This window comes from Aquarana catesbeiana, linkage group LG03, assembly GCF_042186555.1.
Source record: "Aquarana catesbeiana isolate 2022-GZ linkage group LG03, ASM4218655v1, whole genome shotgun sequence".
Taxonomy (NCBI): Eukaryota; Metazoa; Chordata; class Amphibia; order Anura; family Ranidae; genus Aquarana; species Aquarana catesbeiana.
In genome coordinates, this window is record NC_133326.1 from 733,000,674 (window position 1) to 733,023,964 (window position 23,291).

At 46.3% G+C, this 23,291-nt stretch overlaps 2 protein-coding genes across 2 annotated transcripts in view; both read right to left on the minus strand.

The window, feature by feature from the left end:
* LOC141133842 (phospholipid scramblase 3-like) overlaps window positions 1–23,291 on the minus strand; it is a 599,764-nt gene that overhangs the window by 354,163 nt on the left and 222,310 nt on the right. The gene's annotated exons all lie outside the window — the stretch shown is intronic.
* Window positions 1–23,291, minus strand: part of LOC141134392 (NACHT, LRR and PYD domains-containing protein 3-like) — a 284,164-nt gene that overhangs the window by 200,806 nt on the left and 60,067 nt on the right. Inside the window, exons 4-5 of the mRNA XM_073623957.1 lie at window positions 13,190–14,906; window positions 10,509–10,652 (exon numbers count right to left, since the gene is read on the minus strand). Coding sequence (XP_073480058.1) covers window positions 10,509–10,652; window positions 13,190–14,906 — 1,861 coding nt within the window. The remainder of the gene's footprint in view (window positions 1–10,508; window positions 10,653–13,189; window positions 14,907–23,291) is intronic.

Below are 23,291 nucleotides of genomic sequence, written 5' to 3' on the forward strand. Positions count from 1 at the left end.
ATGATGGCCCATTGATTTGCTGAAATGTGTCGAGGTTTGATCTTGTCATCGCGACACACTTCCTCCCGCAACCAACTTCTGGAAATCATGCAGAGACGTGGCCAGTGGTCAACCATCTCTTGTCGACCGATTTCCCCTAAATAATCGGTGGTAAACAGCAAAGTGCAGCGCTATAAGTATATATGTGGCATATAAAAAAATATGGTCCCACTAAGTGACATAATATCAATCAGTAGATAGATGAACAAAATCAATCAATTAGGAAATACCAGACCGAGTCAGAACCGAACCGAATCCGAGGACAGAGAGAGGAAAGGAGAAGACCGAGGAGAGCCGCCTACCGGGGGGGTTGGTTATCGTCACGTGGCATCTTTGGGATCGCAGTAATGTCGTGTCCGAGAGTCCGGCTGGATTTCATTCCGAGTCCTTCTGAAACGTTTTCCGGAAGAAGACCGAGTGCAAGTCAGAAATACTGAAGAAGTGCAGCAGTATGAAAGAAAGGTGCTTGGTATCCAAGTGTTGTCTGAGAGAAGCCGGACCCTTCTATACACAGGTTGTGATCGAGTGTTAAAGCTACTGGTCCCGCTTTGTACCTGTGGTTTTGGGAGACCATAATCCCTATGCTGGGCGAGACTGCCGTAATAGCAGTCATCGCCGTCCGGTAAGCAGACTCTATTCACACACTCCTTGGTGGATCATCTACTAATTCTCCTTATCACATCTCTCCTGGATGGGTGTTTTTTTTTCCCTATCTTTTTGTGGACTCAATATTATGCTTTGGACTATTTATATATATTGTTTTATATACTTTTTTCACACGCATTTGTGAACAAAGTTTGTTTATGATTGATTGATTTTGTTCATCTATCTACCGATTGATATTATGTCACTTGGTGGGACCATATTTTTTTATATGTCACATATATACTTATAGCGCTGCACTTTGCTGTTTACCATACTTTAGGAGTCAGATACTGGACGTTTTAGGTGCTGGCAGCTTTTTTTCTTCCACATTTGTTTTTTGTTTCTTTAGATCTGAGCGCAGCTTTGACTCTAGTTTGGGTTTTTATATATATTTTACACTCCCCTAAATAATCACCTGCTATTCACACTGGGTACCAGGGTACAGGCACCCATTCATGTGAGTGAAAATGTATTGTTTTAAAATAAATCTTTTTAAGCATTATTGCGCAATGAGGTCCTTTTCTTCATATCTACTTGCATGAGGCTTATCCACTTCAGGAATTGTCAGTACAAGGATATCTCCAGGGTTCTCCCCACATGCTTGTTTGACCACACTAGCGATAGTTGGTCCATACGGAGGGGTGAGTGTACATCCATGTTGGGCACCTTGTTTAAGCAACAAGCAGCACAGATATAATACCTTTGAGAAGGGGGTTATAACCAAACAACAGAACAATAAAAAAAACATATGTACAGGAAATAATGAACAGTCCTCTTTAGAATTCCTGAACTCCCTGAACAAACAGGCTCCCAAAGAGGTAAAACAGGAACAACTTAACCCAAGTGTCCTTGCAACAGGCAGTCCTTCTGTCAGGCACGGGTGGCAGGCTAGTTTGTTCCTGCAAAAATCAGGGAGAAAGAAAGAACACACACTACAACTTACCTGCAGTCAATGCGGCTCATGCTATGCATCATGTGGCTCCCCACAGTCCTCCTATGCATAAAACTGAGGGTCAGACAACCTTGTATGGCTCCCTCCTTCTTCCTCTCTGGAGGCTGAGTAGCTTTGCTTGGGCCGAACCGCCCTGGACACAAGTACCCAGTCTCTGTAGATCAACCTCCAAAGCTTCCATTCCTCCCAAATATTTTTAAAGTGTGCTCAGGCCTCACTGTCAGGCACCCACAATGGCTTGGGAATGTGTAGGTAGTCCCAGACTAGGTCATCCTCCCACTCTTCCCATAGGTTCTCCACAACGTCCATAATCTGGGGAGGGACATATGGAAAGTCCAGGTCCCACTTCTAGAGCCACCCTCCTCTGCACTTCTCATTGAAACCAGGAGAATCTTGGGAGGCCTGTTCCCTAGAGAATGCAGGCATCTGGGGGCCCTCACGACCCATTGACGGTAGGTGGGCACTCTGGTCTGGGTAATGGAAGGCATGTTCAAGAAGAGCTGCCTGCTACTTGTCAGGGTTCCTGCTGTTTGCTCAGATCCAACTGCTGGCTCTAGTCCAGCTCCTCCCTCAAGGATTTGGGATTCCCCAGTCTCCCACTCCTTTTCGGTCATGTCACTGGGTGATGACCACTCTGCCAACCTCTCTAGAGACCCAAACTCGGCCTGCACTCTGGGGGAACCCAAATCAATGACCCTGCCCTCGCTTACCTCATTCAGCTCACCAAGAGGCACACCTGCCTCTGGTAATGGCTCCTTCCGGATAGGTATAGCAAGGGACTTAGAGCCGGCTCTTCAGGGATGTCATCTGGCTCCTGCATAGTAGTATTTACAGTTGCCAGGCCCCTGGCCAGGCCACAGGTCACAGCAGTCAATCCCTCGTATATGTTCTCTGTGTTCAAGGATGGAGTTGCCAGGCTACAACATTCCTCCACCTTTAGGGGGTGATCTTTGGCCATCCCCGGCCTTCTGAGTCTTCAGCAGCTTTAGTGTACAAGTGATAACACATTACAAATCTACATACCCTGTTTCCCCGAAAATAAGACCTAGCGTGATTGTCAGTGATGGCTGCAATATAAGCCCTACCCCCCAAATAAGCCCTACCCTGTTTACCCGCAAATAAGCCCTACCCTGAAAATAAGACCTACAAGGACTTTAACTAGGGCCAACAATCACGCTAGGTCTTATTTTCAGGGAAACAGGGTAGTTACATAGTAGGTGAAGTTGAAAAAAGACACAAGTCAATCAAGTCCAACCTATGTGTGTGATTATGTGTCAGTATTACATTATATTTCCCTGTATGTTGTGGTCGTTTAGATGATTATCTAATAGTTTCTTGAAACCATTGATGCCCCCCGCTGAGACCACCGCCTGTGGAAGGGAATTCCACATCCTTGCTGCTCTTACAGTAAAGAACCCTCTACGTAGTTTAAGGCTAAATCTCTTATTTTCTAATTTTAGTGAGTGGCCACGAGTCTTGTTAAACTCCCTTCCACAAAAAGTTTTATCCCTATTGTGGGGTAACCAGTACGGTATTTGTAAATTGAAATCATATCCCCTCTGAAGCGTCTCTTCTCCAGAGAGAATAAGTTCAGTGCTAGCAACCTTTCTTCATAACTAAGATCCTCCAGACCCTTTATTAGTTTTGTTGCCCTTCTTTGTACTCGCTCCATTTCCAGTATATCCCTCCTGAGGACTGGTGCCCAGAACTGGACAGCATACTCCAAGTGCGGCCGGACCAGAGTCTTGTAGAGCGGGAGAATTATCATTTTATCTCTGGAGTTGATCCCCTTTTTAATGCATGCCAATATTCTGTTTGCTCTGCATGCCATTGCTGAGCCTATCATCTACTAGGACCCCCAGGTCCTTTTCCATCCTAGATTCCCCCAGAGGTTCTCCCCCCAGTGTATAGATTGCATTCATATTTTTGCCACCCAAATGCATTATTTAAAATTTTTCTACATTGAACCTCATTTGCCATGTAGTTGCCCACCCCATTAATTTGTTCAGATCTTTTTGCAAGGTTTCCACATCCTGCAGAGAAGTTATTGCCCTGCTTAGCTTAGTATCGTCTGCAAATACAGAGATTGAACTGTTTATCCCATCCTCCAGGTCGTTTATGAACAAATTAAACAGGATTGGTCCCAGGACAGAACCCTGGGGAACCCCACTACCCACCCCTGACCATTCTGAGTACTCCCCATTTATCACCACCCTCTGAACTCGCCCTTGTAGCCAGTTTTCAATCCATGTACTCACCCTATGGTCCATGCCAACGGACCGTACTTTGTACAGTAAAAGTTTATGGGGAACTGTGTCAAATGCTTTTGCATAATCCAGATACACCACATCTATGGCACTTCCTTTATCTAGATGGCAACTCACCTCCTCATAGAAGGTTAATAGATTGGTTTGGCAAGAACGATTCTTCATGAATCCATACTGATTACTGATAATGATACCACTTTCCGTTCTAAAATCTTGTATATAGTCCTTTATCATCCCCTCCAAGAGTTTACATACTATTGATGTTAGGCTAGTCTGACAATTACTTGCAAAACTCCAATGAAAAAATGCTTATGCAACAATATATGTAAGGGTGCAATTAGGGTGGCTAAAATGGAACAGGAAAGACACATAGCAAAGGAGAGCAAAAAAAAAAAAAAATCGCAAGAAATTCTTTAAGTATACTGTATAAAGAGTAAAAAAGGGAGGACAGACCATATTGGCCAAAAAAATGTGGAAGGACATCTGATTAAAAAGGATGGGTAGATGGCGAAGGTATTGAATTTATTCTTCTCCTCAGACTTCAGTGTTTATCCTCATGACACATCACAGGAAGTACCCTCATGGCTAACAGAGCACAGAATTAAAATTAGACTTGGGGAACTTAACATTAATAAATCACCGGGACCAGATGGCTTGCACCAGAGGGTACAGTACCTGCCGCCGATATTGTGTTTCCAGCGCGATGGGATCACGCTGGAAATCACTGCTGCGAGGTTGTGCTTCTTGCGCTCGCCGCCCCCACGAGCTGCCACGCATCCATAGGAATCCGTACACCCCGAGGCTCCGGTGTTTTCCTTCTTGGGGCTTCCAATCAGAAGGACGTTACGTTGAATCTCAGTACATACAAAGCCCGCCCATTCACTCTGTGGTGGCATAGACAAATTTGTCTATGCCACCACGGAGTGAATGGGCGAGCTTTGTATGTGCTGAGATTCAACGTAACGTCCTTCGTATTGGAAGCCCCAAGAAGGAAAACACCCGAGCCTCGGGGTGTACGGAGGACTGTCCCAGAGGAGCCTAAGCCACCATCCATTACACTAAGGTCTGAGAGGGATAACCACCGTCTTAATATCCTGCAAATGTCTCCAGCCACACTTATCCCCACTGCTATTCATTATCCTCATGGAGGTAAGAGGCTAGTGCACATTGAGTGACACACACGAAGAGTGACTCACCGGTGATGTATTGAAGAGCACATTGGAGCACTATTTGCACTTTAATCTATTATAGACTCCATTTACTTTCACTTTATGAACTTTTATCCCATTGATTGTGATAACTATGTGATATAAGGAATTGTCAGCACATAGTTACAACTATTTGCACAAAGCATTGTCACATTAATTCATTATTTATATTTATATATTGCATAGTTGCCAACATTGTAAAAAAAAAAATGTGGGACACTATTGTGGCTGTAGGCGGAGCCATACAATAATTAGGGGGCGGGACATTCGTTTGTAGGCATGGCTTAAGAAAAATATACAAGTGCGGCGAAAAATGGGCGTGGTTTACGCGATATAGTGGGTGGGGCTTAAATGGGCATGGCTCAAGAGGGTGTGGTTAGAGTCTGAGATGAATGAGGGATGGAGAGGGGGAGAGGGGGAAAGGGGAAGAGGGGGAGAGGGGGAGAGGGGGAGAGGGGGAGAGGGAAATGACGTGACAGCAGCCCCAGATCCTACACAATAAAATTATGTGTATTCTAGAAAGTTTAACAATCAGCAGATAAAGATACTCCAAACACCTGGTGTTAGCACTTCAATCATCCCGGCACCATGGTTGTTATGGTGTCAGGATGATTGAAGTGCATTATTTCTATTATTAATATAAAATGAAATCATTCAACTCACCATAATGCAGAATCAGTGGGATCCCTGAGCGTGTCACTAGCCACGTCGCCTGCCACCAGCCGTCCGTCCTTGCGTCAGATGTCCCAGCAGAGTCCGTCCTTGCATCAGGTGCCCCCAGCGGAGCCCCCTTACATCAGATGTCCCCAGAGGAGCCCCCCTCACACCAGGAGTCCCCAGCGGAGCCCCCCTCACACCAGGAGTCCCCAGCGGAACCCCCCTCACACCAGGAGTCCCCGGTGTAGCCCCCCCTCACATCAGGTGTCCCCGGCGGACCCCCCACACATCAGGTGTCCCCGGCAGAGCCCCCCCTCACATCAGGTGTCCCCAGCGGAGCTCCCCCTCACAACGGGTGTCCCCGGCAGAGCCCCCTCTCACATCAGGTGTCCCCGGTGGAGCCCCCCCTCACATCAGGTGTCCCCGGTGGAGCCCCCCTCACATTAGGTGTCCCCAGTGGAGCCCCCCCTCACATCAGGTGTCCCCAGTGGAGCCCCCCTCACATCAAAAGTCCTCAGTGGAGCCCCCCTTGCATCAGGTGTCCCCAGTGGAGCCCCCCCTCACACCAGGAGTCCCCGGCGGAGCCCCCCCTCACATCAGGTGTCCCCGGCGGAGCTCCCCCTCACATCAGGTGTCCCCAGTGGAGCGCCCCCTCACATGAGGTGTCCCCGGCGGAGCCCCCCTCACATCAGGTGTCCCCGGTGGAGCCCCCCTCACATCAGGTGTCCCCGGCGGAGCCCCTCCTCACATCAGGTGTCCCCAGCGGAGCCCCCCCTCACATCAGGTGTCCCCGGTGGAGCCCCCCCTCACATCAGGAGTCCCCGGTGGAACCCCCCTCACATCAGGAGTCCCCAGTGGAGCCCCCTTGCATCAGGTGTCCCCAGTGGAGCCCCCCTTGCATCAGGTGTCCCCAGTGGAGCCCCCCCTCACATCAGGAGTCCCCGGTGAAGCCCCTCCTCACATCAGGTGTCCCCAGTGGAGCCCCCCTCACACCAGGAGTCCCCGGTGAAGCCCCCCCTCACATCAGGTGTCCCCGGTGGAGCCCCCCTCACATGAGGTGTCCCCGGTGGAGCCCCCCTCACATCAAGTGTCCCCAGGGGAGCCCCCCTCACATCAGGTGTCCCCGGCGGAGCCCCCCTCACATCAGGAGTCCCCGGTGGAGCCCCCCCTGACATCAGGTGTCCCCGGCGGACCCCCCCTGACATCAGGTGTCCCCAGTGGAGCCCCCCTTACATCAGGAGTCCCACAGTGGTGCGCCCCCCCTACCTCAAAGGTGTCCTCCGCATGGCTAAAACCCCCGCCCCTTTCCAGCGGGGCGGGGGGGTAGGCGGGGCGAGGTGGGGCGAGGCGGGGCGAGGCAGAGCGGGGCGGAGGGTGGGCGGCGATGCAGGAGCTCCGTCTAGCCCCCCAGCCGTCTTCCTAAACTTCATTAAAATGGCGGCCGGCGGAAACAATGTCTCCGCTGGCCGCGGACCTCTAGCGGCGACAGCGCCGGCGAAATTGTGAAGAACCGGATTTCTCGGGACATTTACCGGGATGCCACAAATTCGGGAATGGCGTCTAAGTCCCGGGAATGTCCCAGGAAATCCGGGACAGTTGGCAAGTATGATATTGTATATTTTCTATCTACATTGGAATAATTTTATCAATATGCAGGATCATTATTGCATTTTTCACAGCAGTATGAGCGCTCACCTATATTGTTTTGTTTAAGCACTGGTTATTGTTACTTTTAGTGACTTTGTACAGCATCATGATGCGTTTTTTTGCACATTTGCAGTATTAGCATTTCTGTGTCCATCAATATTGAAAACAAGTATATTGTTGCATTTAACTATTTTGCACAGCATCACTAGCATTTTAGCACAGTCGCAATTTTGCGATTTTGCACATAATTTATTGTTAATTGTTTACGGTTTACATTTATTCATATTAAGCTGCGCTGATCATTATTCACATCATACCATTTTAGTGCACTCATACACTTTAGATCTAGCTGCAACTTATTAGATTAGTATCCATTATATATTCACTTTGATAGCGCGAAGGATTTCACCCACATTAATAATAATAATAATAATAATAATAAAAATATATTTTATTTATAGTGCGCTTTTCATCAAAAGAGCTCAAAGTGCTACAGGTTAAAACAAAAAAGAAAAATGAACAATTTATACAATGAAATAGACATCTAAAATGGACAAAAGGCTTTGCTAAAAAGAAAGGTCTTAAGACCTTTTTTAAAACAGTCAGTAGATTGAGGAGCCCTCAAGGTGTCATGTAGGGCATTCCACAGGTGCGGGGCAGCTGCACAAAAGGCCCTGTCTCCCATTGTCCTAAGTCTAGTTCTGGGTATATGAAGAAGGTTTGAGTGAGTGGAGCGGAGGGAATGTGTTGTGTTTTGTGAAGTTCTTTAAGGTAGGGAGGGGCATATCCATGTATACATTGGTGTGTGAGGAGAGAGACCTTTTACTCAATCCTGGCAGAGACAGGAAGCCAGTGGAGTGAGTGGAGAATGGGGGTAATGTGCTTATGTTTCCGCACTCTCATCAGGATCCTTGCTGCAGAGTTTTGGATGTACTGAAGCCTCTGCAGACTCTTTCTGGGAATCCCAATGAGAAGTGCATTACAGTAGTCCAGTCTGGAGGAGACAAAAGCATGAACCAGCTTTTCGGCATCTGAGAGGGAAAGAATGGAACGGAGTCTAGAGATATCACAGAGGTGATAGAAAGAGGTCTTGCATAGGTGATTTATATGGGCCTCAAAAGTAAGTTCGGAGTCCATTTTTACACCAAGGTTTGTGACTATCGATGAAAAAGGGATGTTAGAACCGGAAAAGGTGATGCTGGTAATGGATGATGATTTGTTCTGGTGAGGAGTGCCAATCAGGATGACTTCACTTTTAGAACTGTTTAGTTGAAGAAAGTTGTGCTCCATCCATACCTTTATCTCCTCCAGACAGGTGGTGAGTACTGATAGGGATGACTGTAAAGATGGAGTTTCAGCTGTTGCATTTACATATAGCTGTGTGTCATCAGCATAGCAGTGGAATGAAATTTTGTGGCGGCTGATAATTTGGCCAAGGGGGCAAGATAGAGGATAAAAATGATGGTGCCAAGAACTAACACCTGGGGGACACCGCAAGTAACTGTATGTGAATTTGATTTGAAATGGCCCAGAGAAATGTATTCTGTCCAGTTTGTGAGGTATGATTTGAACCAACTGAGAGCTGTATCATTTAATCCAGTGGTAAGATGGAGCCGGTTTAAAAGAATACCATGGTCTACAGTATTGAATGCAGCAGAAAGGTCCAGGGGGATGAGGAGGGAAGGAAAGCCAGCATAGAATGATATGAGGAGGTCGTTTGTAACTCTAACGAGGGCAGTCTCTGTACTGTGAACAAAGCGAAAACCTGACTGAAATTTTTCAAAAAAGTTATTATGTTTAAGATGGTTCTGAAGATAAGTAGCAACTGCTTTCTCAAGTACTTTTGATATGAAAGGGAGATTGGAGATAGGCCTATAATTTGATAGGACTTCCGGATCAAGAGTGGGTTTTTTAAGCAATGGTCTAATAATGACAATTTTTAAAACAGCGGGAATGTGACCAGTTTGAAGAGAATGATTTATAACAGTGGTGATCAGGGGACTCAGGACAGTGATATTCGTTTTTACCAGAAAGGCATGATTCTCCCAGCTCTCCCTACTGTGCCTGTCACTCACCGACACCTGGTGGATCCCTCCTGAAGACTTGCCCGGCAGTCTTCCCCACTGACCTCTCCTGCTCCTGTTCAGGACACTCCTTGGGTTATGTGGGGTTCATTCACAGCTCCAAGCCCTTGCCCAAGATCACCCCCCCCAAACTTGGGGCTCCCTCCAAGGCCCTACATCTCTCAGTTCTTCCACCCGAACAACTCCTCCCCAGCTGGACTGACCAAGGCACCTAAAGAAGTCCACCCCCTGCCAATCCCAGTTGGGGATTGGTCAGGGCTTCTTACCACACCCCAGAAAGCTCCACCTCTCTTCCCCTCCTCTGCCTCTAGAATCTTCTAGAGGCCAGAGGGAGGTAACCAAAAGGTGATGCTATCTGTGAGTCACCAGCCTACACTAAACCACTCCCCAGCCCCCAGATCAAAACAAACAGGCCTATTTAGGCCTTCCTAAATTTACCTGCACTGGCCAAAAACTAACTCTAGCACCTACCTAAGGTAGAGGGTGCTACATCTGATATCCACATATCACAGTAGATCATTTCCTCTACATCAATTCACTTCCCCTTTAGGCTCCTCCCACTAGAAAAGCAACCCCTCCCCCGAGCATTTATCCTGAGCATTCTTATAGTGTTTTCAGAGCTTCATAAACACAATGAAGACACATCATAAATGTCATAGAAGTGTTACTGAGCATTGCTTCCTTCTTCATATTCATCAGACGTGTGAGCAAGTCCTAAGGGGGTCTATTCCATCCTATTTCCTGCTTGTTAGGAATATGGATGGTCATTCCATATGTACATAGCCTGGTCACTGTTCTACTATAAGGGGAACCCCAAATCCCATCGATGAGATTACAAAGAGAAAGATTCCCTCAGAGACAGGAGAAGACATGAGAAGAGGACAGGTGATGGAAGATTCTACATGGGTGAGGATGGAGGACACCCAGAGATAGAAGGAAACACTGAGAGACGGGAACAATCACAAGACGTCACATTTCCCCATCACTGCAGATCACACATTTCTCTTACTGTAATTCCTGAATTTTACTCTCCGGGTTTATCAGAAAGGAAAGAGTATCCGACTTCATTTCATTTCCTGAAGAGAACTCTTTTTTAGCTTCTGCTTTGTCATCTCCCAGACAATCTTTACTGGAAATAGTACAACAGTGAAATCTAAAACCCAATAATGAGATAATAATTATCAACAAGAATGTATGACCTCTGACACCAAGAATAACAACCCAACATTTCCCTTCCACATGGCTGCCTTCCCTCTGGCTCTACAGTCTCATACTGGACCTGATGAGGACTTCTCATTGGTGGCTATGAAAGTTTTTTGAAGTCACAGTCCATACAAAACTTAAAGGAGGCCCCTGATATGTATACGGGGTCTCCGGTCTTCCTACACAGGGGTCTCCGGTCTTCCTACACAGGGGTCTCCATTCAGCTTCTGGAAAATCCTGGAACGCCACTTTGGTTCCAGATATAAAATGCAGTCCAGACATTCCCATCTCCGCCCACTTCTGCAGACAATTGGTCCCTCCAATGTTGGGATGATGATGTCACACCCCTGACATTATTTCCCTCCCCCAGATCTCTGAACACGAAGCTTTCCCTCCAAACGTTCTGTGTGATAAATGATATAATTGGGGGGCAGGGAAAGGGTTAATACGATGTAAATGATGTGATTGGTAGAAGGTGATATGTGGGAACCACAATTTAGCTCTGGTTCACACAGCACAACATGAAAGTGGCAGCGACTTCCAGCTTGACTTTGCTCTACAACTTCCCGGCGACCAGGTGTGACTTCAAAGTGACTTTACTGAGAAGCATTCCTATGTGACTTTGATGATCCGTGTTTATAGCGTGTTTTATCACATGACAAACATACGTCTGATAACCGTGATTGGGGCGTCATTAACAATCAGGCTGCATTTACATCTACATGATTCTGAATACACATCAACCGCACAGAAATTGTGTGCTTTGCCGCACGTTTCAGAAATGCACTGCGACCGTGCATCACGCTTGTACTGCAAAAATGGCAAGGCGAGCACGATGCATGTTTCCAAAATGTGTGGCAAAGCATGCGTTTTCCTGCAGGTTGTCGGGCATTCAGAAACGTTCAGACGCCAACGAATGGTATTGTAAGTGCAGCGTGTGTTGCTGCACATTTGCAAAATGCACAGCAAAGCAAAGCATGCGTTTTCTTACGGGTTGGGGTTCAAAAACATGAAGATGCAGATGAATGGTAACACAAGTGTGATGCGCATTGCTACACAAAACACACAGCAAAGCATGCGTTTTCTTGGGGGTTGCTGTCAGTTGTAAATACATTACCATTCATTCACACCTGTACATTTCCAACCGCACAGCAACCTGCAAGAAAATCCATGCTTTGCTGTGCGTTTCATAAATAGGCGACAATGTGCGTCACACTTGTGTTATTATTCATTTGCATCGGTACATTTTTGAATGAATGGCAGACGGCAAGAATACATGCGCTTTGCTGTATGTTTCAAAAATGCACAGCAAGGAGCATTGCTTTTGTGTTACCATTCATTTACATCTGCGCATGTGTGGCGTGCGTTGCTGTATGTTTTTTAGTCGTATGAAAAAGCGCACATTTTCTGTGTGGGTCGTCTCGTATTCGGAAACACGCAGATATGAATGTCGGCTAATTGTTAATGACACCCCAATCACAGTTATCAGACGCATGTTTTGCTGCCAAGATGCATGACGCTCCATGACTGAGAAGATTCTTGATCTACTTTGGGGTGTTTGTTGCATGTAGGGCAGAACATTCCAGTGAATGGGCTCCCTATACACAATGTGTGCTTACACATGAAAAATACACAAATAATGAAAGTGGGAATGTGCGTTTCCGCTACGCTCAGGTGTGACTGGGATGTGTTGGGAGGAAGATTTTAGGCAGCAAGGATGACCAGGGAGGAGAGGTGAGGGGTAAAGAAGCCTCAGAAGTCGCAGCAAAGTCTTAAAGATTCAGACAAATGTACAAATGTACAAATGTACGACTTTCTGGGAGTTTTACATTAAGCCCTGGTTCACACTGGTGCATCTTGATATGCGATTTAAAATGTGAAATCGCATGTCAAAACGGCGGCAATTGCCGGCAATAGCACTGTCCTAATCGGTGTGATGCCGCATCTGCAGCACTGCACAATTTCAAAAAGTAGTTTCTGTACTACTTTGTGCGATTTCGGCCTGCGATTTACATTGACATCTGTGCAGTAACTGAACAGATGTCTCTGTAATCACAGCCAAAATCGGAACTGACAAGCAGGAGTGAAATCATGCGAGTTCGGCTAAACTCACACGGCTTCCTTCCCGCAGCCCAGTGTGAACCTGGGCTTAAGTTTATGGGAGTCGTGCAGCATAAGAATCACCCAAAAGTAGTGCAGGAAGCGTTTTCTTTTGTTGCAGTGACTCAAAACGCAGAAATTAAGACAACACCCAATAAAATCTTTGTGTTTTTACCTGACCTGCGACTTTACATGTCATCAGAATGTTGCAGATTACTGGAATATTGCTCTAGTGTGAACCAGGGCTTAGGGCTGAGGAAAGTGTGAGTTCCCAGGACTTCTAACAAGTGTGGTAGATGGAGAACATGTCTGATAATCACCGTTATACTGTATGCAGGTTCCTGCCCATTCTCTGAATTCAGTTAGGATATCCTCACACTCACTTACCCGACTTCCTGACTCCTGTGTAGGAATGGAGAGAGAATTTTCTGGCACTCTGGACCCACAGTAAGAGAAGCAAAAAGAAAAGACTGAAAACGTTCTCTCTTCAAAGTCTTCAAGCAATAGCTCAGCTGTTTGGAATAATTCCTGTCCATCCACAAGTGATCAGTATGTGAGCCACACAGCTCCAAACTTGTACAACCAGACATGACGCTCCTAATGAAGTCCTCATCCTGAGTCTCATACAGACAGAAGGTGGCCTGAGTAGGGAACGTCTGATCAATGTTCTTCTTGGCCCATTCTATCATTGCAGGTCTGGCTTGGAGTGAGATTGTGATTCCTGTGATCTCTGAGAATGTCTTCACCTGATTTTCATTTAAGAGACCAAACAGGAATTGTACAGATAATACTAAATGTGAGTAATTTGAACTGAAGTCATGGAGTGATTTTCCTTTACAGATCTCCGGGAGGAAAGTACCTTCCATAGACCCAGACCCATCATCCATCCCATAATAGAGAGCAGCAAGGAACTCCTGTACACTCAGGTGGATGAAGCTGTAGCAGGTTTGGGTGCGGACGTCCCAATGAAAGATGTTCTCATTCAGAAATACAGACTCCACCTCATCCAGAGAAAGTCCATGTCTTTCTAGATCTTTCTTCTCAAATAAGATTTGTTGGTTCAGAACTCCCTGATTGGCCAAAGCACACAGCTTCTTCAGACAGGTTTGTTTCCTGTGTACAGACTGCTCCTTGCTGTGATGGGTTAGTAAAACCTCCAGATAGAGAAGGTAAATTGAAGTCATCGTATGACACCGAATTAAAGCCAAATTTTTTCTTATTTCTTGTTTCATTACAGTACAAACAATCCAGCATGTGATGGGGACGGCACACATGGTGTACAGAACGTCATTCTCTTTTATTATACTGAGAACCTTGTCTGCATCTTCTTTATTCCCAAAGAATTTATGGGCATATTCCTCTCGATCGTCCCTTGTAAATCCCTGGATTTCCACATTGCGAGAATCTACAATAAATGTGTTAAGCTTCTCCATGGCCAGTGACCTTGTGGTGATGATCAGAGAAGATTGTGGGAGAAACTGTCTCCTGAGCAAGCATTGGAGAATTATTTCTTTGTTGGTTTCCATAGAAATGTCAAGGCAAACCTCAGACTTCTTCTTCAGAGTCCACCTCAGTTCATCAAACCCATCAACTATAGTGAGAAGTTTTCTCTGACTTCCAGGATCCTCCAGAATAGACACCAGGTCATCTGAACTCTGCAGTCTGCAGGTTCTGGATAAAAGTTCCACAAGACTTATGTTTTCAGGGATGGTGTTGATTTCTCTACAGCTCAGATAAAACACAAAATCAAACTTGTCTTGGTAGAGATCCCCAGAGGCCCAGTCCAGCATGATCTTCTTGGAGGTCATTGTCTTTCCAATCCCAGCAGCTCCTTGTAACACAACAATCTTAGGGATGAACCCATCTTCATCAGGGTCAAAGAGGGCCTGGATTGTGGTTGGGGATCTTTTCTCCATGATCTGTAGATGTCTTCTGCCTGAACTCCTTATTTCTTGTTCTTTTTCCTCTTTATTCTGGGGTTCGTTTATCATCAATAACGTGGTGAATCTTTTCTGTAGACTAACAGCCTCCCCCATACGGGAATTATATTCTGGAATTCTCTGGAACGTCTCTTCCGCAGACACTCTGTATTCCTTTCTGATGTCTTTATGAGAGAAAGGAGAATATATTATTTCTCATACACACATGAAATAGTATTTTTAAGACAGAGTTGGAAATATTATATTCTAACTAGGGATGAGCCCCCACATCCTTGCCACTCTTATGCCCCGTACACACGGTCGGATTTTCCAACCGACCGTGTGTAGGCTCCATCACACATTTTTCCATCGGATTTTGAGAGCAGGCTATAAAATTTTCCGACAACAAAATCCGTTGTCGGAATTTCTGATCGTGTGTACACAAATCCGACGCACAAAGTGCCACGCATGCTCAGAATAAATAAAGAGATGAAAGCTATTGGCTACTGCCCCGTTTATAGTCCCGACATACGTGTTTTACGTCACCGCGTTCATGAACGATCAGATTTTCCGACAACTTTGTGTGACCGTGTGTATGCAAGACAAGTTTGGGCCAACATTCGTCAGAAAAAATCCTAGGATTTTGTTGTCGGAATATCTGATCAATGTTGGACCGTGTGTACGGGGCATTACAGTAAAGAACCCTCTACATAGTTTAAGGTTAAACCTCTTTTCTTCTAATTTTAATTAGTGGCCACGAGTCTTGTTAAACTCCCTTCCGCAAAAAAAATGTATCCCTATTGTGGGATCACCAGTACGGTATTTGTATATTGAAATCATATCCCCTCTCAAGCTTCTCTTCTCCAGAGACAATAAGTTCAGTGCTCGCAACCTTTCCTCATAACTAATATCCTCCAGACCCTTTATTAGCTTTGTTGCCCTTCTTTGTACTCGCTCCATTTCCAGTACATCCTTCCTGAGGACTGGTGCCCAGAAAGTGAAACAATAAAAGTGAAATATTCCTTTAAATTTCGTACCTGGGGGGTGTCTATAGTATGCCTGTAAAGTGGCGCATTTTTCCCGTTTAGAACAGTCCCTGCACAAATTGACATTTTTAAAGGAAAAAAAGTAATTTAAAACTACTCGCGGCTATAATGAATTGTCGGGTCCCGGCAATATAGATAAAACTCATTGAAAAAAATGGCATGGATTCCCCCCAGTCCATTACCAGGCCCTTTGGGTCTGGTATAAATATTAAGGGGAACCCCAAACCAAAATTTAAAAAAAATTGCATGGGGATCCCCCCAAATTCCATATCAGACCGATTTTAAGGGGAGCCCCTAGCCAACATTTAAAAAAAATCCATACCAGACCCTTATCCGAGCATGCAACCTGGCAGGCTGCAGGAAAATTCCTCCTGGAATTTTTATTTTTTTTTTAATAAAGGACTTGTCCCAAGCTGTCTACTGTGTTTTTTACCATTTTTGACACTTTTTTTGTGAAATGGTAGGGGTACAATGTACCCTGTTACCAATTTACATAGGGGGTGGGTGGGATCTAGGGGTCCCCTTTGTTAAATGGGGCTTCCAGATTCTGTTAAGCCCCCCGCACACTGACCCCCACAACCACTGGGCAAGGGTTGTGGAGATGAGGCCCCTGTTCCCATCAACATGGGGACATCCTCCCCATTCTGAGGGCATGTGGCCTGGTACGGTTCAGGAGGGGGGGTGCTCTCTCACCCCCCCTCTTTTCTTGCGGCCTGCCAGGTTGCGTGCTCTGATAAGGGCCTGGTATGGATTTTGAGGGGGACCCCTACGCCATTTTTTAAACAAAATTTTGGCACGGGGTTCCCCTTAAAATCCATACCAGACCTGAAGAGTCTGGTATGGAATTTGGGGGGCCCCCACGCAATTTTTTTTTAAATTTTGGTTTGGGGTTCCCCTTAACCACTTGCCTACTGGGCAATTAAACCCTCCTCGTGACCAGACCAATTTTCAGCTTTCAGTGCTCTCACACTTTGAATGACAATTACTCAGTCATGTAATACTGTACCCAAATTAATTTTTTGTCCTTTTTTTCATACAAATAGAGCTTTCTTTTGGTGGTATTTGATCACCTCTTGGTTTTTAATTTTTTGCGCTATAAATGAAAAAAGACCAACAATTTTGAAAAAAAATGCATTTTTCTTAGTTTCTGTGACAAAATTTTGCAAATTATTAATTTTTCTTCATAAATTTTGGCCACAATTTATACTGCTACATATCTTTGGTAAAATAACCCAAATTAGTGGATATTATTTGGTCTGTGTGAAAGTTATAGACTCTACAAGCTGTGGTGCAAATCATAAAAAATTGATCACACCTGATGTACTGGTGGCCTATCTCATTTCTTGCAACCCGAACAAGCAAGTTGGTTGTCGGGGTCTGCGGGCGGGGGGCTTATCGGAATCCGGGAGCCCCCTATAATAAGAGGGCCCCTAGATCCCACCCTATGTGAATGAGTATGGGGTACATGGTACCCCTACCCATTCACCTAGGGAAAAAGTGTCAATGATAAAACACACTACACAGGTTTTTGATGTAATTAATTAGACATGCTGCTTTCTTGACAGCGGAGGTCCGGACTTCTGGCCTCTGGCTTCTGGGCTTCTTCTCTTCTTCCCATGTTGACACGACGCTCTCTCCGGCTGGAATGCTCTCTGAGAGCTCCGATGTGACTTATATAGGTGGAGACCCCGCCCCCTTATGCCGTCACAGTCCCTGAGCGTTGTGTCAACATGGGAAGAAGAGAAGAAGCCCAGAAGCCAGAGGCCAGAAGTCCCGACCTCCGCTGGCAAGAGAGCGGCATGAAGACAGCGGAGGAGCCGGCCGAAGAACTGGAACACCGGGAGAAGTGGACAGAGAGAGCGGAGAAGAACCAACCGGACGCCGGGAGAAGAGGAACCGGAGGGACCCCCAAAGTCAGAAGAAGACCCTGGAGCTGTCTAATAAATTACTTCAAAAAGTGTGTTTTATTATTGACACTTTTTCCCTAGGTGAATGGGTAGGGGTACCATGTACTCCATACTCATTCACATAGGGTGGGGGGCGGGGTCTGGGGGCCCTCTTATTATAGGGGCTCCCGGATTCCGATAAGCCCCCCGCCCGCAGACCCCGACAACCAATGGCCAGGGTTGTCGGGAAGAGGCCCTTGTCCTCATCAACATGGGGACAAGGTGCTTTTGGGTGGGGGGGCCACCCACCCCCCCATGTTGAGGGCATGGGGCCTGGTACGGTTCAGGAGGGGGGGCTCGGATCGGGGTCTGGCATGGATTTTGGGGGGGACCCCACGCTGATTTTTTGCGTAGGGGGTTCCCCTTAACATCTATACCAGACCTAAGGGCCTGAGATGCCCCGCACTCGCCGCAATAGGAAAATTTGTTTTTCCTATTGCAGCGAGCGCGAGATGCAGTACTCTGCCCTTGCGTCATATCTGGTCCGTCGTACCAGCATACAGACGCATACAGGCGAACGGGCTTTCTGTCAGGAACTGAGTCCGGCGGACTAAGATTTGAAGCATGCTTCAAATCTAGGTACGGCGGACTTTTGGGAAAAAAAATTTCGCCGGAGCCTACACACGATCGGATTGTGCGGCGGACTTTGGTCCGCCGGACCAAGTATGCCGGCAAGTCCGACCGTGTGTACGTGGCATTATGTTTATGTTTACCATACTTCACTAATAATTTAGTGAAGTATGGTAACGGCGGAAACAGTCAACTATGCAGAGGCCTGGTTGGGAAGGACATTGGGGACAATGATAAGTGGTGTCTCTTCTCACTCCTCCTTGGTGCACACCCTGAATTTTTTCTGACGTTTTTGGCCTGTTGGTCTGGGAGGGATTTTTTCGGGAAAGTGGCATTCAGAGAGTCTGCTAATCACATCAGATCGAATGGTTTCTTGTGGGCCGTTCGGGAATACAAGGTGTGATGGTATGCGAGGTGAGATACACGATAATAGGTACATTTCACCTCGCATACCTTTCATTGTAAGGGACTGAACCGGAATCCAGCCCGGTTTTTCCAGCCTCTGTGGCAGGCTGGGTTCCGGTCCGGATGTTCAGGTCCACTGGAGTCCACAGTCATCTGGACTTTAAATATCCATAAAGAGAGCACAGCAGGTCGCTCTGGTTTTGAGACTCAGAAAGGAACCTGAGTGAGAGGAGCTCTAGGTATTGGACTAAAAGGTTTGCTTTTCCGCATGTTTTGTTTGTGACGGGGACCAGCCCTGCACTCTATAGAGAGGAGACTATTTAGTTAGCGCCGGACGGCAAGGATTTAATTTCCTTTTTGTTTGTTTTTATTTTGCAAACCTTCTGCAAATAAACCTGGCACCTGCCAGATTTTTAAGAAAGTGCCCGTTTGCTGACTGTCATTCAGAAAAAGGTGATCCCCATGAGCTAATTCCCCACAAAGGGCAGTGGTGATTTCCTCCTGGTAGCCAAGGAAGGATTTGGGGCTTTCAGTGGATTTTTGATAGATAACGTAGCTGTTGTATATGGCCAAATTAAACAAATAAATTGAAACTTTTTTTATACCACTCGTATGTTCGCCTTGTGGCAACGTAGGGTTTGAGCATTTGGTCATTGAAGTCGACACCCCCCATGAACATATTGTATTCGTGGATACATGTTGGTTTTTGGATTAGGCCATTCCTCCTGGTGATCTCAATGAATGTATTGTTGTGGATCGATGAAAGCACTCAGATAACCCTTCTGTCCCTCCACTTCAGAGCCAGAATTTCCTCATTCCGTAAACTCGCCGTCTCCCCTCTTCTTAGCTTCTTGTTGACTAGGAATGAGCCGAACATCTCCCGATTCAGTTTGCAGCAGAACATGCGAACAGGCAAAAAATTAGAGTCTATGGGACACGAACATGAATAATGAAAAGTGCTCATTTTAAAGGCTAATATGCAATTTATTGTCATAAAAAGTGTTTGGGGACCTGGGTCCTGCCCCAGGGGACATGTATCAATGCAAAAAAGTTTTAAAAACGGACATTTTTTTTTCGGGAGCAGTGATTTTAATAATGCTTAAAGTGAAACAATAAAAGTAAAATATTCCTTTAAATTTCGTACCTGGGGGTGTCTATAGTATGCCTGTAAAGTGGCGCATGTTTCCCGTGTTTAGAACAGTCTGAGAGCAAAATGACATTTCTAAAGGAAAAAAGTAATTTAAAACTACTCGCGGTTATAATGAATTCTCGGTCCCGGCAATACAGATAAAAGAAGTCATTGAAAAAAAGCATCATGGGATCCCCCAGTCCATTACCAGTCCCTTTGGGTCTGGTATGAATATTAAGGGGAACCCCGAACCAAAATTAAAAAAATAAATTTGTGGGGGACCCCCCAAATTTCAAACCAGGCCCTTCAGGTCTGGTATGGATATTAAGGGGAACCCCGCTCCCACATTTTTTTTAAAAAATGGTGTGGGGGTCCCCCCAAAAATCCATACCAGACCCTATCCGAGCACGCAACCTGGCAGGCTGCAGGAAAATAGGGGGGATGAGAGAGTCCCCCCTCCTGAACCATACCAGGCCACATGCCCTCAACATGGGGAGGGTGCTTTGGGGTAGCATGTTGATGGGGACAAGGGCCTCATCCCCACAACCCTTGCCCGGTGGTTGTGGGGGTCTGCGGGCGGGGGGCTTATTGGAATCTGGAAGCCCCCTTTAACAAGGGGACCCCCAGATCCCAGCCTCCCCCTGTGTGAAATGGTAATGGGGTACAAATGTACCCCTACCATTTCACAAAAAAAGTGTCAAAATGGTACAAATGACAAGACACGGCTTGGCACAAGTCCTTTATTAAAAAATAAAAAAACAAAAATGTCCCGCGAAGTCTTCTTCTTCTCGTGCTCCGCCGACGGACAGAAAAAGAAGAATGACAAAAAAAAGCCGCACCGACCCGCCTTCTTGGGAGGCACCCACAGTATGATGCATATTTGCTTTGACAGTTCTTTTATAACTGAGGGCGGGACCACACTGTGACGTTCCCAGGTGACCCCGCCCACCTCTGACGCACAGGGGCATCTCTATGGCTTTCCCGCGGCTTCAGAGGGGGCGGGGCCACCCATTTATGTAACCGGGTGGCCCCGCCCCCCTCTGATGCCCCGGGAAAGCCATAGGGATGTCCCCATGCTTCAGAGGGGGTCACCCGGGAACGTCACGGTGTGGCCCCACCCTCAGTTATAAAAGAGCTGTCAAAGCGAAGACGCGTCATACGGCGGGTGCCTCCCATGGAGGCGGGTCGGTGCGGCTTTTTTTTTTGGCCCATCGCCAGAGCAAGAGAAGAAGAAGACTTCGTGGAACAATTTTATTTTTTAATTTTTTAAAAAAGGACTTGTGCCAAGCCGTGTCTTGTCATTTTTACCATTTTGACACTTTTTTTGTGAAATGGTAGGGGTACATGTACCCCGTTACCATTTCACACAGGGGGGAGGCCGGGATCTGGCAGTCCCCTTGTTAAAGGGGACTTCCAGATTCTGATAAGCCCCCTCGCCCGCAGTCCCCCACAACCACCGGGCAAGGGTTGTGGGGATGAGGCCCTTGTCCACATGAACATGGGGTCAAGGTGCTTTGGGGGCTACCCCAAAGCACCCTCCCCATGTTGAGGCATGTGGCCTGGTACGATTCAGGAGGGCGGTGCTCTCTCTTCCCCCCTCTTTTCCTGCGACCTGCCAGGTTGCATGCTTTGATAAGGGTCTGTATGGATTTTTGGGGGGAACCCCACGCCATTTAAAAAAAAAAATTGGCGTGGGGTTCCCCTTAATATCCATACCAGACCTGAAGGACCTGGTATGGAATTTTGGATGAAACCCATGCAATTTTTTTTTTTAATTTTGGTTTGGGGTTCCCCTTAATATTCATACCAGACCCAAAGGGACTGGTAATGGACTGGGGGGATCCCATGACGTTTTTTTCAATGACTTCTATTATCTGTATGGCTGGGACCGACAATTCATTATAGCCGTGAGTAGTTTTAAATGACTTTTTTTTCTTTAGAAATTTCATTTTGCTCTCGGACTGTTCTAAACATGGGAAACAAGCGCCACTTTACAGGCATACTACAGACACCCCCCAGGTACGAAATTTAAAGGAATATTTCACTTTTATTGTTTCACTTTAAGCATTATTAAAATCACTGCTCCCGAAAAAACTGACATTTTTAAAACCTTTTTTTTGCATTGATACATGTCCCCTGGGGCAGGACCCAGGTCCCCAAACACTTTTTATGACAATAACTTGCATATAAGCCTTTAAAATTAGCACTTTTGATTTCTCCCATAGACTTTTAAAGGGTGTTCCGCGGCTTTCAAATTTGCCGCGAACACCCCAAATTGTTCACTATTCGTGGAACAGGCGAACACCCGATGTTCGAGTCGAACTTACGTTCAACTCGAACATCGGGCTCATCCCTATTGTTGACAAGGCTTTGAGGAAAGCCCTTTCGGTTCTTCCTTACGGTGCCACATGCTGGAGTGTTCTTTCTGTGAAGGTTGTGGAACAGGGGCAAATTAGTATAAAAGTTGCCCACATACAAATGGTAGCCTTTCTCCAGGAATGGGTTTATGAGTTCCCAAATGACTTTCCCACTTGATCCAATGTAGTCTGGGCAATTAGGGGGTAGTAGCTGAGTGTCCTTCCCTTCGTATACCATGAAGGCATATGTATATTCTGTGGCTCGGTCACACAATTTATACATCTTCACCCCATAGCGGGCCCTTTTGGTGGGAATAAATTGTTTTATGCCCAGCCTGCCAGAAAATTTGACAAGGAACTCATCTATGCATATGTGTTGGTCTGGGGTAAACAACTGGGGCAAGATTTCAAAAAAAAAAATTAGTAGTGGCTGAATTTTATAAAGCTTGTCAAAATTTGGGTCATTTCGGGGAGGGCACTAGGTATTATCATTGTAGTGTAGGAATCTTATAATCATGAGATATCTGGTTCTGGGCTTTACTCAGGAAAAGATGGGCATGTGGTGGATGGGGAGGGTTGACCAATATGAACGTAATACATTTTTTTTGGTAAGTCCCATACAGAATGTGAGGCCCAAAAATTTTTTAAACTCCTCCACTGTTAGGGCTCTCCACTTAGGGATGGGCATAATAGGACATTGGGTTACATGCTATGAATTGTTGTGCATACAGGTAACACTGGGCCACAATTGATGCTAGCATGTCCTCAGTAAAAATTAAATGGAAAAAATCAATCGGGGAAAAATTTTCTGTGCCTCCTGGCTGGGCAGTGAAAGGGGGAATGATAGCTTCTCCTGAATTAGGAGGAAGCCACAAGGGGTTCTGAAGGGAATAGGGAAGGATTGGCATGGGACCTAACCCTTTGGGACTGAGGTGACACCCCACTGGTAAGTGGCCTTTGCAGAGGTACTGCAGTGCTGGTGGATGGCACTGCGGTGCTGGTGGATGGCAATGCGGTGCTGGTGGATGGCACTGCCTCCTCACCTGAACGCCTTTGTCTGGCGAGCGGACTCTCATCCTCCTCTGAGGCTCTCAGTGTTCCACTGCTTGGGACAGGC